General features: G+C 38.7%; 1 protein-coding gene across 2 annotated transcripts in view; it reads left to right on the plus strand.

Moving 5' to 3' along the window:
• The window catches only part of plxna4 (plexin A4), a 210,315-nt gene that overhangs the window by 120,573 nt on the left and 75,303 nt on the right, over positions 1 to 14,439 (plus strand). For both annotated transcript variants that reach the window (XM_072377857.1, XM_072377856.1), the window contains exons 4-5: positions 734 to 862; positions 12,045 to 12,145. In XM_072377857.1, coding sequence (XP_072233958.1) covers positions 734 to 862; positions 12,045 to 12,145 — 230 coding nt within the window. The remainder of the gene's footprint in view (positions 1 to 733; positions 863 to 12,044; positions 12,146 to 14,439) is intronic.

Genomic DNA, 14,439 nt, shown 5'->3' on the forward strand with positions numbered 1-14,439 from the left:
GTGAGAGACCATGTAAGCAGATGTTCTAGTACAACACAAACCACTTCCATCACATCACTAAGTTTGCACTGGGCCAATTCTATGCACTTTCTACTGTGTAAACTCACTTGGGGACCACACCTCTTGCCTCAATCACACTAGAATGGCTCAACCATTGATCGAGAATTATGTGCTTCACAGGAGCAGCATGTACTGGGCTAATAACATATAGAGGTACCTTTTGAGTGATTCCTCAGTTCTGATTTGTTGTGTTTAGGACACTGTTGTCCTAAAATGCCACCCATTTTCCACTGCCCTCAACAGGTTCATTTTATAAGGCAGCGATACCTTTTCTCCCTCACCTCTCATCACTTCGGCTCGTTTTGTTTCATTGCTGAAATAATGCCTCATGTGCATTTTGCAGTAACTTGTAACTGAGTGACAAGTATATCTTATCGTGTGATCTTCGTTGATTTAGAAAACTCAAAAAGATGCAAAAAATTACTTAACCTCTCAATAGATGTAAATTGTCTGATGTTGATTATTATAATGGCATTTTTACTTGATGTCTTTGCTAAATCCCTAATTTTTATTTAAGTTAACTATTTGTACTATTGGTGATTCAGTTTTTCAAACAGAACCTTCATTAATGTTAATGTAAGGATGAGATTTTTATTATTGTTTTACTTGTTCAGCAATGTTGTCACAAAAGTGGTTCTAAATCTTTTTTTTGTATGTGCTTCTTGCTTTCTAGATACGGGTAGATGGTTCTTCACATGCTCTTCAGTATGAGACTGTCCAAGCTGTGGAGAATGGACCCATCTTGAGAGACATGGCTTTCTCGTCTGACCACCACTACCTCTATGTCATGTCTGAGACCCAGGTCAGACACTCATGCAAACACATCTAATGGCCTCTCCGCTGACTCAATACCATACTAACTGGCATTTCTCAATTTCTTATGTCACAGAGTACAATAACCTTGATTTCATTGCTGCTCAGCTTTTTTTTTTAATTTTTTTTATATAGAAATAGACTGAGGGTAGAGCTGGACAGAATAGATGTTGAATTATTGGGAGAGAAAAGGGTCGCCTTTGTTCACTGATGTGTGCACGCTAATGTGTATGTGCAGATTTACACTATCTCCTTCATACCTTTGATGACATGGAATGTGGAGCAAAATAGCAGCACTCTGTGTAATGGACATAGACGTAGTCTGTGAACACTGCCATCAGAGGCAAAACCTCTGCAAAATGGCACCACAGAAAGTCACATGAAAACACGGTCCTGTAAATGACTGTGATAGATATTCGCTTCCCCCTTCATATTCCACATAAAGAGACAGAGCCACAAGCACAGCATAATGTACACATGTGCAGAAGCTGGTAATTTATGTGGGCGAATGATGAATTATATATTGAGCCAAACATGTTTTGTCATTTTCAGACTATGACAGATGAAATAAGTGTTTCAAATTCTCTGACCACTGAACATTAATGTGAAGTTGTGGACTTTGAGAAATGACAGTTTAGTGTTTTTTGCGTTGAAACTTTCAAAGAATTCCCTGACATAACTATTCCAGAGAAAAATTTGTCCTGAAAGTTAAGTCATCATCACAGAAATAGAAAATGAGTTAAAAGTTTAACGTTACAACAAGTGGTCTGACACTCAGCTAAAACAGCCAGTTCTACTTTATAAAACTATTGATTACAAATAAGACTTCCACAGTTAAAATCCATTCAAAGTTGTTACACAAGTATTAATTTACTTGTTTATTTCAAACTACACTTGCTGTATTCCAGAGTTTTTCCCCTGTCTTGTGCATTCTGATGCAGCACTAAGCTGGTTGTATCTTTAGAAGGCGGTGATAGTTTTAATTACTTTATAGTAGGGATACACAATGTAAAATCTGAATATATTATTGGCCCATGAGCAAGAAAATGGCTATTAAATCCAAGACTATAATTAAATTTTCATGACCTTTTGGATATTTTGAAATCTTTGATCATTTCTATGAAATAATTTGTGAGGTTCAATTGGAAAAATATCTTGGGAGGAAATGCCATTCTAACCATGAAGTACTCGAGTGCAAGTACTTCAGAATTGTACTTGAATGCACTAGTACTTCAAGTATATCTCCGCTCTGTAGCATCAACATTGTTTCTCATAAAGGAGTACAATTAAAGTGTAAGAAATCAAATCATGTCTGCCAAAATGCTACGGGGGATCTCTGTGTTTACTGATAGTTATTAATGATGCTGTTTTGGCAGTCAGAGTATAGATGGTATGCTTTTTTTTTGTGTGTTTTTGCATGTTTTTTTCTGCAGCTCTTTTTCTCCTTCCACCCGTAATCACAAAGGGTCTCTGCAGTTTTGCTGGCAACATTAGCCTAGTTACCTGTGTACATTGTCTGCAGCTTCCTGAGAATTATAGACCTTTCTGGCACTAGAAAAGTGTCACTATTTTCTATGTTACTGTGTTCTGTTAGGTTGTATGTGTGTAATAGTGTGTGCATTTTAAGTGCCCAGATTGTTGTCATAACACTTTAAATATCATCAGTGAATATCAACAGTGAGTTGAGGATGGCCTTTCAGATGCAGCTCTCATTGAGTCCCCTGAGGTCTCAGTCAGTTTGCAGGCTGAGTGGGAAAGGAACAGAGAAGAATAAGAATATTTAGGATGCTGTTTGTTAAGGCATCCAATTACTAAACTTCTGAGCAAATCTTTTAAACAGTAATGGGATCATTTTCTATTTTCTCCCTCTGTTTTTGATTGTACTTACTATAATTGGGCTTATAAAAGATGTTACAGAATAACAAATTAATTGTTGGGAATACTTAATCTCCACTTTTTTTCCCACATTAGATTTCTTTATTTGTCGCTGTTATTGCCAAACATTGTGTTACAAATTTAGCATTTTTTAATTTGCATGGCAATTACGTTGCATATATTCTAATAAAAGAAACAAGTTAACTTTTTTGTCTGTGAGCGTGTATGAGACCTTTAATAGTGATTGGTCTATTAGCCCAGTTACAATGCTGACCTACACTTACTGTTGAGGGGAAACAATTAGGAATTGCCATAACCACAAATACAGAAGTAGAGTTAATGAATCCACAAAACACACAACAATTAAAGTCTGTGCACACACCGTTTTAATCAGTATCAAGGGGTTTATAGAACAAGATGAGAGTGAGTAAAAGTAGTGTCTTTCACTGATTCACTAAAATGTTTTGGGTTTGATGTTCCAAAATTTCCCTTAGGATGAATAAGGTAACTGTCTATCTATCTGTCAATCTGAACAAAAACTTTCTTTCTAGTTCTTTATGAGAGTTAAACATTAGATATATTTAACTAATTAAGATTTGGTCTTCTCAACTCACATGTTTGATTCATTGCTATATATCAGTGTGTCTGGAGTCAGTGAGATAAGTCTGTATTTATGATTATTCTTTATTCAAATAGTTAAACATGCTGCCATACAATCATTTATCACAAGTATTTGTCCATCAAATGGAACTTTTTAAGTGTCTAATTACTGCAGGTGATCTGCAGGAGATTCATCTGGAATGTAGACACGTAGCAACAGTGTTCTGAATTTTTTTTCATAGGTTTCTTGCAGAAAGTTGGCTCCGCTTTAAACTTGGATATTAAATTGTTCCCTGTCATACCTCAAGTTGCCTCAAGTCAAAAGAAGTGTTATTAAACATCCAAGACTTTTCTAGAAATGCAAAGAAAGACATAAATATATACTCAAATACATACTCGGAAACAACCTGCTATGGCTGCAATAATTGCAGTTTGATAAAGATATTCCCCACATAAAATTTTCCCTTGATGCCTTTATAATTTATAATTTACTTTGTTCTGATACAGCCCTGCTTCTAATAATTATCTTATGAATGTCATCTTGAATTTCCTGTACTGACTTTTTGTTAAGTGATTAGGAGTTCAAAGGGCATGTGGTAGTCATCTTAGCAAGCAGTTGTAATGAGTGGAGCACTGCTCGCCGGATCATTGCCCTAGTTCAGAATGACTTCCAGCACACACATGCACATTCCCAATTCCCAGCAGCGGAGAATGCTATTAAAGCAGCCTGAGTTGGTCGATAGCAAAAGGCCACTTGCTGTTTCTGAGGCCTGAGACTCAGACACTCACAGAGAGAGTGTGATATTTGGAATGAGGGAGAAATACAGATGGGGGTCAGAAAGAGGGAATCAAGGGTGGCCACAACAGGAGGCTAAGAACACAGTTGTTCGATACAGCTCCTCACATGCTGCTCTTAGCCTTGAAATACTCCCCTTGAGCTTGGCAATACTGGATCCTTGCTGGTGTGTCTATTACTAAACAGTGATGTTTAGCCATTGATGTTGAAGCAGAGAAGATTGCTCTTCATGGGTGCTGATGTATGATTTAGTACTGCGTGTTGTCATCCATTCATTTATTTTCTTTCCTCGCTTTTTCCTGTTCTGAGTTGGGAGTTGGAGGTTGCTGAAGCCCATGCCGCCTGCCACCGAGTGAGAGGCAGAGTATCGCATATACAGGTTGCAGGCTGTGAGGTTCTGCTAGAGATGAAGCTGAACTGAGTGAAGTCAAAAGAAGCATTTAGAAATCAGTATGTTGCCACATACCTGCAGTTAATGTTAAAGTTGGTCGAATTTGAGGAACAGCCCTGTAAACTTCTCTTGGTCGTCATAATTCTGTCACAAAACGTATTTTCAAAAGGCCTAAATGATAGTTATGATTATATTCATAGTCATCAAGTTCACATTTTTAGTTCTAGTTAACAAAGTCATTGACATTTAAAGTATAAATTGCAAAAAAGGAAGTTAGTACATATGATCGTTTAGACTGTGTCAGGTGACACATTTGTGTTATTTGTATACTCTGCTAAATAAAATAGATAAATTAAATACATAAAGTGTGGAAGGAGCAATGGAACACTTGAGCAGAGTAGTTTAAACACTGTAAAGCTTCAGGGATCATGCTGACGGCCACATACACTGCTTGCGTGTGTCAGATTACCCATTCTTCAGAGAAGAAAGCAAATCAAACATTAACACAAACACACATTCCCTTGTTGTATTGACTGTAAAAATAAATTTCCATCATATTCACTATCTTTTGTCGCTTCATAATTATTTCCACCTTGTTTGTCCTCCTTTATCCTTTCTTTCTTCCATCCCATGAGTGTTATCTTTTTGTTAGGTTTATTTTTCTTGAAGTTGAGTTGCAACCCCTTTTTCTATTCTAAGAGGATTTGTGAAGCAAATCAGGATTCAGCCTTTTGTGTTTTCTTCTTTTTCTTCATCTCATTGCTCTCTGTCTTTATTCCATTTCTAACCCTTTCTGACTATCCATTGTCATCTTCTACAATATGCCACCCCCAATGCTCCCTCCTTTTTTTTTTTTCCCATGTTCCTCAACATAGTGATCTCTCATTCCTGCCTTCTCATTAATCCAGTGATTGGCTGTTCTCTAATGAGATATTTCTCTACTTCTCTGATTCATTCACACACACACATACACACACACACAGAGGTCATCCTATTAGTGGATTAATATGAGCTAATACGGTTGTCCACCACTGTGTTACTGTTCTGTTAACACTGGTTCTTCTGTCAACCGCATTTGGACAGAAGGTTTGAGTTATGTGTCAGTGGATGTTGGGAATCATTTCACCATCTGTAAAAGCAGTAAGAAAAAAAATCATATAACAACATTTTAGTAGATTCATCACCTTCAAGAAGATTTGAATAGTTAGATTTGTAATTTGAATTACAAATGGAACCGTTTTAATGATTCGTTGATCATCATTTTCCAGTTTGTGAAACAAGAATATAAAACACATCGATATCAAACAGCTATAAGGCTACAGTGTTACCAACTTTTACACGGCTTTGACAATTTTCAATGATTATTTTAAGCTTTAAGAGGTTAAAGCACAGAACTCATTGAAAATGTTACTAGACATTGAGCTATATAGTTTTATTGGCCTTGTAAGCTGTCTAATGCTAGGTGTTGGAACACATTTTACACAGCTATTTGAGTAGCATTCTGACAGAAGAAAAAAAAAACAGCATCTGTTTGAACTCAATCAGGCGAAAGCAATTTAATGGGATTTTTACTGGTGAGCGTATTCCTCGGAAGCTGAATTTGAAGCTTAACATTTTTTTTCAAGATATTTTGAAACTGTGCTCCAATCCATCTTTTAGTGTTCACAAAGTCCCACCATTGCCCTTGAGCAACCCAGCAAGCCCATGAACTTAAACTGTCAGCTCCTTTTCAGTGAGTCAATGGTTAGATTTTATCCTGCATGTTTCAACATTGCTTCAATACTAAGGTAATTGTTTTGATATATATCAAGACTTTACATTCAGCACAAAAACTGTCGCTGGAAAGTGGTGTGACTGGCATATTCATTGTGCCAAATTATTTATATTCAGTGTGGCAAATGCAGATCTGTAAGTGAAAATTATTGAAAATGTATACTACAGTGTAGAAAGTGTCCTAGAGAGTACTGTGTACGACAGAGGTGTGAGACACACACACACACACACACAAAGGGAAATCTGATAAGCAAATTTCTAAAAGTGTCGTGTTATCACATGTCAACCAAGATGTTTGATACTAGCATCATTTAATTTCTATTAGCAGGAATCATTTTGCCACAGTCTTCAACGTCTGGCTTCCTCACCCTCCAGTGTGTGGCTGTCAGTTATGAAGGTGTTCGATGTGCACATTATGTTGTGTAGCAGATTAGCTGCAGGCTTGTTGCGGTCTAACCAGGCAACTGAACAGAGCGGATATGTTACAGCCATTTTGGCCTGATATGCTACATACAATTGTCAAAGAGGTGCAAGATGAGCTTAGTGTTGGTTTTATACAAAGTTGCTTTTGAAGCATTACATTTCTTTCCCTCCTTACTCTTGCTGTCTTTTAGTATTCATATTTACTTGTTTTTCTACCTTACCTGTAAGCCCATTATTCTTTATAACTAATACATGTTATGTAATACGCCATTCATGTCAATCAACTCTCAGCATCTATTGGCAATATCGGGCTAGTAGTCCAAGCTGTGCTCCCACTCTGTGTGATACAGGCCTTATTTTTACCAAACTGTGCCCCTGAGCAAGATGATGCAGGCTGTGCAGAATTAGACACTGTGTGTCCACACTTTGTGTGTGCCAGCAGGAGATCTTCAAAATCATGTGCTCAGCATGGCTCTTGCACTGAGGACTGACATTATAATAGGACTAAATTAGCATGATGTTAGGGTAAGTTCTAATATATGAGTGGCAGGCTTCAGCTTTTGGTTGCTTTTTTTGGTAAGCAGAGACATATCTATCATATCATAGAAAATATAACTGGGTTTGCTTCAAATTTATATCTGTAAGCTGCCCCAAGCATGTTTAACTGAATCTTTGTATTTGTGTATGCAAGGCTTACCCTTATTGGAATGGAACGATAAGTGAAAATTATTGATTATTTCCAAGTCATTTGTCTTGCACTGACAATTCTGACAGTGGAATGGATGGCTCCGTCATTTAACCTCTGGAATGTCAAATGAAAACGATATTACACTTGCAGCCTCTGGCCCGCTCTGTTAACCAAGTTTATGATGTAATACTGTCAGTTGGTGGTTGACTGATTGAGCGGTGCGTCAGCTGTGACGAAGCATTGAGTGGTTGATGTGTCCCTCGCTTCATTTGACTTCCATGTCAGTCTCTCCTCCATCCAAGTGGAGAGCAGAGAGGTGGGACACCAGACAAAAAGGAAGGAGAGAGGCATTCACTTGATTAAAGAATAAAATGACAGAATGAATGGATGTTCTGGTTTAGACAGAGACGAGACTTTGAGAGGTGATGCTGAAAAGAAACAGGCTGTTGTTTATCACTTACAATAGATAAACATTGACAGTAACCTTGTGAAAAACACTGTTTACTTGTACTTCAGTGCTGAAAAGCAAGATGTTCAAGCATTGTAAAAATGAAGGCATTATGATTTAAATGTTACTAGAGACTCGCCAATTATTGTAGCTGGGTTTTTTTTCTTTTCTTTTTTGTAATTGTAACTCAACGACTAATGGTTGCTGTTACATGTACAGCATATTTAGCTTCTCATAGGTTTGTTAAAAAGGGTTATAAAAAGGGTATAGCTCATATTACTTACATTTATCCAACTTATTTCTCACTAATTCTTGCTTCCTGGCCAATAGTTAAGCTAGATTGCCAGCATTGTGCCGAACTAATGAACAAACTCACACCAGGGAAGGAGAGAAAAGACGAAGTTAGCCTTAGGGTAGAAGAGAAAAGATAAGAGGAGTTCAGTCTGCCCCACAGGCTATAAATCAGGATTGGACTATCACTATAATTCCCCACTCTCTGTGCATTTGGAGTGGTTTCGTTTGGCTGCAGGTGGGATCTCTGTTTAATTACAAGCGGGAGTAGGCAGGAGAAGAGTAGGATAAAGAGAGGAATAGAGATGAGGTACAGGAATTAGTTGATAATAAGTCTGTGCAGATTTAATAAATGATCACTTTTCCCTATGTAGGTTGACTTGAATGCCCCAGGCATTATGTAAGGGAAAGGAAAGACGGATGGACAAAGACAGAAAAGGAAAAGGAAACAAAGTCAGTCTTTATCATATCCTTTGATAAAGTTCTTGAAATGGATATTTCAGTCTGCTAACTCTTCCTCCATTCATCTCCCATGCACACATATATGCAAACGGTATATATAATTTGATTCCATTGTGCCGCCACAGCAAATGATCGAGCATGTCTTCATCTTTCTTCCCACACATTAAGGCATCAAGTACCTCTGTGATTTCTGCCTCTTTTAAAAGCACGATTATATTCAGCAGCCTCCATCTCTACCTATTGTGAAAGGCGGGAAAGTGCTGGGTGTAATGGCTGTCATTTACTCACCTGAAACAGGGGGGAATTATAAATGCCATGCACCCCATCCTTTGTATTTATCCCTGCTGATATGATAGTGCAGTCATATTGAAGAGACAGTGAGCCGTAATGGTCTCCTTGCTGGCAAAGCCAAAGAAGAAGATAGCATGAAATGAATTTGATATCGAGATGAGGGGGACAAGAGGTGCATCGGGTCGTTTAGCCACCAAATCCCTCAATTTTGTGATAAAAGAGGAGACAAAAGTGTTGCCTGCTAAAGTGTGTGTGTGTGTGTGCTGGATAAAACCAAACCTCTAGAGAGATGATGAATGTATGATCTTACACACCTCAGAGCATCTGAGTGACAGAGACAGACAGACAGAAACACAGGGCAAATGAATGATATCTGGATCTGTGCTCTGGAAGAGAGGACTCCTATTGGCACTCTGCCGGGCCCTGAATGTGGTGTGTTTGTCTTTGCTTGTGTGTGTTTTATCTGTTGGAACAACTGTCTCCACAGTTGCAGGCATCTGAGACTTTGATATGCATGGGGATATGCCTTCCATCTGCAATGTAATTCTGTGTTTTTGTATGTGTATACATTTGTAAGTTGTGAACAGTGGTTGTGTCAGTATGTTTGTCATTGAAGTGTTGAATTATAAAGCATACAGATATGGCAGCATTATTTGTGACAGTTATGGTTGGGTTCTTAGCTTTTATGGTAAATGAAGACGCGAACCACGCGAAACGGTAAATTGCTGTAGATGACATATAGGCACACAAGCACATATATAGTGAAATTATAGTTTCATACGCTCATGATAAGGCTTGGGAAGCTGAAATCCCTCCATAGGCCATCATAATAGCATTTTTCTTTCTGTGCCTAAGAGGTTAATTAGCTGGCAGTGGTGGATGTTAGGAGGAGGAACAGGCCAGAGGGAAACTGACAGAAAGCGAGGAAATCTTTCTTGTGAGATTTGTTGTGCAATGTGGATCAGTGTTGAGTTTGATCATGTGCACACAACACAATCTCCCTGATTCCATCTCAAACTCATTCCCTTTATCTACCTAATGCAAATATGCCTCTACATAGTACAGAGGGCAAAACATACTAGCTATTTTTTCCCAACTCACACACAAAATCTTAACACACAGATGCACCTGCATTGTCTCTAATCTGTAATAGCATGCACGATTCCTCTTGACTTTGACAAGCAGATACGCCTTCTCTAAATTCATTCAGCTGTGTGTGAATCTGTCGTATATGTGTGTGTACATGAGGATGCTATTTATAGTGCCTGCTGAGGTACACAGAAGACGCAGGGATCTCACGAGTTAAGAGGGGGACTGATGTAGAGGTGTGTTTTCAATGTTCCTACAATACATGAAATATGTATGTCTGTGTTTCAGGTGCGCATATGTGCTCTTGTGTTGAAATATAACTTCTGCCATGAGAGTGTGCAAAACTGACTCTGTGTTGTTATTTGAAAGAGACGCTATCAGGCAAAAATGTTCTGTGCGAGTCCAACAGAGAGAACCGCTGTTGGTGCCAGGCTGGGCTTTAGAGATACCAGCAGGCAATGGCATATGTGATCTATTGTTATGTTCTGTCATGCCCTACACCGCATGGCTTAATTATGGTCTTTTATATGCTCAAATATGGAACTTAGCGATTGAAATGTGCAATAAAAACATGTATTACTACTTGGTATTTATCAAAAGAATACAAAATTATTACATCCTTAAAACCTTGTAGCACCTGTATAGTTGGTGCACTGACACCAAGAAATGATATGCTGAATTATATCAGTGCCCTTTGGGCAGCCAGAGTCTGTAGCAGGGCAATAAATCCATGTTTTCTGTGTAATCCTGTGTTAATCTTTTTGCTTTGCTTGTTGTTATCATTTATATGTTTACATTACTAGGTTTTGGTTGTTTTTTTTTGTACAGGCATTATGTGCATTTTGTGCACGGTGCCCTGCACACATAAAATGTGACATAAGACAATAATAGAAATATTGTTTCACATATCCTCATCTATAACTAAATTTACTCAATCCAAGTTTCCGGTACGAAGCATGCAGAAAGAAAACTCCTTATTTTTTTCTTACCCTGTTCATATCAATCTCGCGCCGATGATGTCATATCTTTATGCTGGCTGTCAGCGAGTAACATGAGTGACAGCGGTCATTCACCAATGACGGCTCATTAATCAAAAGTGCCAGCAGCACTTATTATTGTGCCATGCTGTTACCATGGTGACGAGTAGAGGGACAGCTGAGATCCACCTCACTTTCGCCCATTGCGCTTGGTCATTTAAGACCCACACCAATCAGTGCCAGTCAATGCCAGTTTGAATTGGCAGGGCTATATATCATCATAGATGGACTGCTGGTCCCTGGTGGCCAAGTTCCCTCCAGAAGCATCTGGATTGGAGAAAGATAAAACTGTTGAGCAGTAGCATTTTCATAAAAACCTGCCATGATACGAATGGATTTGCATATAATTGTAGTTGGGTTCGTCTGTTTTTGTATGTAATGTGGAAATGGCTCTAATTAGGTTTTAAATCCAAAACATTACATTTTTGTTGGATTAATATGATCTGTTGGCTACATCAGCTCAAGCAGTAGGTCTAGTTGGTTTACTACTAGTCTTACAAATTGTTGTAAAGTATGCTACCTCCCTTCACATCTATGATAATGATAAGCTCTGATACCTTGGTACGCTGCAGAAGTTGTGTACTGGTGTTTGTCGACGCAGTCGCAGATTTATTTCAGAAATTGGTACACTTGGGTGATCATTATGCTTGCACACTTTTGAATTGTGGAAAGTTTTGCAAACTGAACCAGTGCATTATGTAGCTATCTCATTTATTTTAGTTAATCCTTTTTCTGTTAAATTTTTTACTTTTAAAATAGCACACACACACACACACACACCTCAATTAAGCAGGCTATTGTTACAGTGCATGAAGATTTCTGCCAGGACTTATGAGCACTATATTCCTTTCATATGGGGCTTTGTTTCTGCATCAAATTGTGCTTTCTATCTGTATCTGGGCTTCTTTAAAAATAATATTTTCTCATCTTCACACCATCCATAAATCTGCTAAAAGTAAACTATGAATTACTCTCCACTGTGATTTAACCTTATTTTATGTCTGCAGCTGTCAAGGGTGCCAGTGGAGGCCTGTGGTCAGTATTCGACATGCAGTGAATGTCTTGGATCAGGAGATCCTCACTGTGGCTGGTGTGTCCTGCATAACATGTAAGTACTACTACAGCTGTCTATACTTTTGATGGATATGATATAAATCTTCTCATTTATCTTCTCATTTATTAACCAACTCGTCATAACATGCAGACATTTTAGGGCGTGTTGTGTTTGAGTTGTTAGCCTCCCCTACCTCTATGACACTTGGACACATGCCCAGCACACCATCTCCTGCAGCTTTTAAGCATTCAGGCACACCTCTATTGCCAGCCAAGGCCAAGTCTCGGATTGCTTTCCTGGGGCTTGGCCTTGTGCCAGCATCCCGCAAAAGCCATCACCAAACCAAACCAATGACATTGTTTACCAACTCTAAAACAACAGCCCAGTGAGAGTGCGGACAATGGTGCGCAGTGCCAAGGTTCTGATGGACACTTCTTCAGCTTTCAGGACTTGATAAAGGGAGAGCGATAGCTTCGGATCTCATTAATTACAATAGACTCACTTGGCCCCACTAACCTGTTTTTGTTCCTATAATTTCCTTGTTGCTATATTTTTTGGGATTGTATATCTGTCATTTTCTCCTTGAAATGCACAAGCACACACACCCAGATGCTTGTAAATTTACAATCACCCAAGATGCTATCAAACCCATGTCCTTTAAGATTGGAGAGGGAGACTTTACTTGCTGGGGACAGGGAGTTTTCCCACTTCACTGTAAATTGAAAATGGGTTTCTTGTGTTGGTGCAAGCTCTAGGATGGTTTGTGTGTGTGTGTGTGTGTGTGTGTGACTTAGTTCATTTAGCACCTTTTTGCCTGCTGACACAGGGAGGAAATGGTTAGGCCAGAGAAGCAGTATGAGGGTGACGGGAACATACTGAAAGCCAGAGATGAAGTTGGATGGACAAGGATAAAGACGGGGAAAGATGGAAAGAATTATAGATGAATTGGACTATGACATGGGGAAAGAGTTAGGGAGTAGACTACAAGAGAATAGATGGTAGTGAAAAGATATCAGGATGTATGTATTTAGGGATCTGGGAGAAAGAAAGAGCAAAAGAGTCGCAAAATGACAGACAACTGAAAAGGATCACAGTGAAGAAAAGGGGCAAGAGCAAGAAAGTAAAATAAGAAAAAAAAGATTAACGTGTAAGGGGTGAATGTGGCAGAACTATGATAGTTTATAGATCACTAGTTTAAGGTTACAAGTAATGTCCAACAAAAACACTTCTTGGATCAACTCCCTCTGCAAACAGTTGACTGGACCAGATATTATTAAGCAATATGGTTCTAGTAGATCATTTAAGCTGATAATATTTATTGTGTAGTTGAATATCAAACAATAATGGAACTACCATCAACGAGTAGCCTTTTTGTTGAAATTTGGACTTTACTGCACTTGAAATGTAAAGCAGATCTTAAACGTGTGCCACTGTATGTGATTATGATATGAATATGGGTGCGTGTGTTTCTCTATGTGCGTCTGTGTGTGTAAACCTATTATCGCTCTCTACATCCTCACAGTCAGGGCAAATGGGTGGCCACAGATTGGCCTGTCACACTTAGCCTGATAGGACTGGCTCCCCACCGCTCCCCTCTGTCTAACACACATACTCACAAGGGCAAGCAAACTCCCACACAAGCCCTTTTTGATGTAGAGTTAGTGACAAGTCACCAAAACAAGAACAGAGCCCTGAGATATAGGGAGAAAATAGCCAAAATGCCACTTTAGTTGATCTCAGGTGTCGAGATGTTTGACCATCACAAGGGCAGGAAAAATGATTGCAAGTGTGCTGTGGGCAAGTGAGGTTGTGAATGATATGCATGTGTGTGTGCACCTGCACGTCGGTACTCACACATCCTGGCAGTTGGATACCCTTCTAGCATAGGGACACACAATCATATGTAAAATACACAACCAGGAGAGATTGATCGACCCTCGGTTTACTTCCCTATTAGTCCCTCCTCCTTAGTGCTTTCAAACCTCCACCCTGTAAATTCTTAACAGGGTCTTGGTGTAACTGAAAACTCCCTGAGCTCCACCACAGGGCAGACAGAACTCGGTGCCCCTCCTAAAATCACTTCTGTTTACCAGCTCACTGTCACGCTTAGTTCTACTTCTCAGTTATTCTTTGTTGTCTCCGATATTCAAATGATCTTCCCTCATTTTCTTTTTCTTTATCTACTTCCTGTAGATTGCCAGTTATTGCTAGTATTCTTGCCACATTGTGTTTTTATAGTCTTGTTTTGTTTTTTTAAAACAAAATTGACAATTTTTCCTTCTTTACACTTTTTGAAGAAATTATTACCAGTTATTCTTACTATGGAGCGAGAAATATTGACTTCTTTT

Source organism: Leuresthes tenuis, unplaced genomic scaffold, assembly GCF_036924035.1.
Source record: "Leuresthes tenuis unplaced genomic scaffold, fLeuTen1.0.hap1 SCAF_23, whole genome shotgun sequence".
NCBI classification, from domain to species: Eukaryota; Metazoa; Chordata; class Actinopteri; order Atheriniformes; family Atherinopsidae; genus Leuresthes; species Leuresthes tenuis.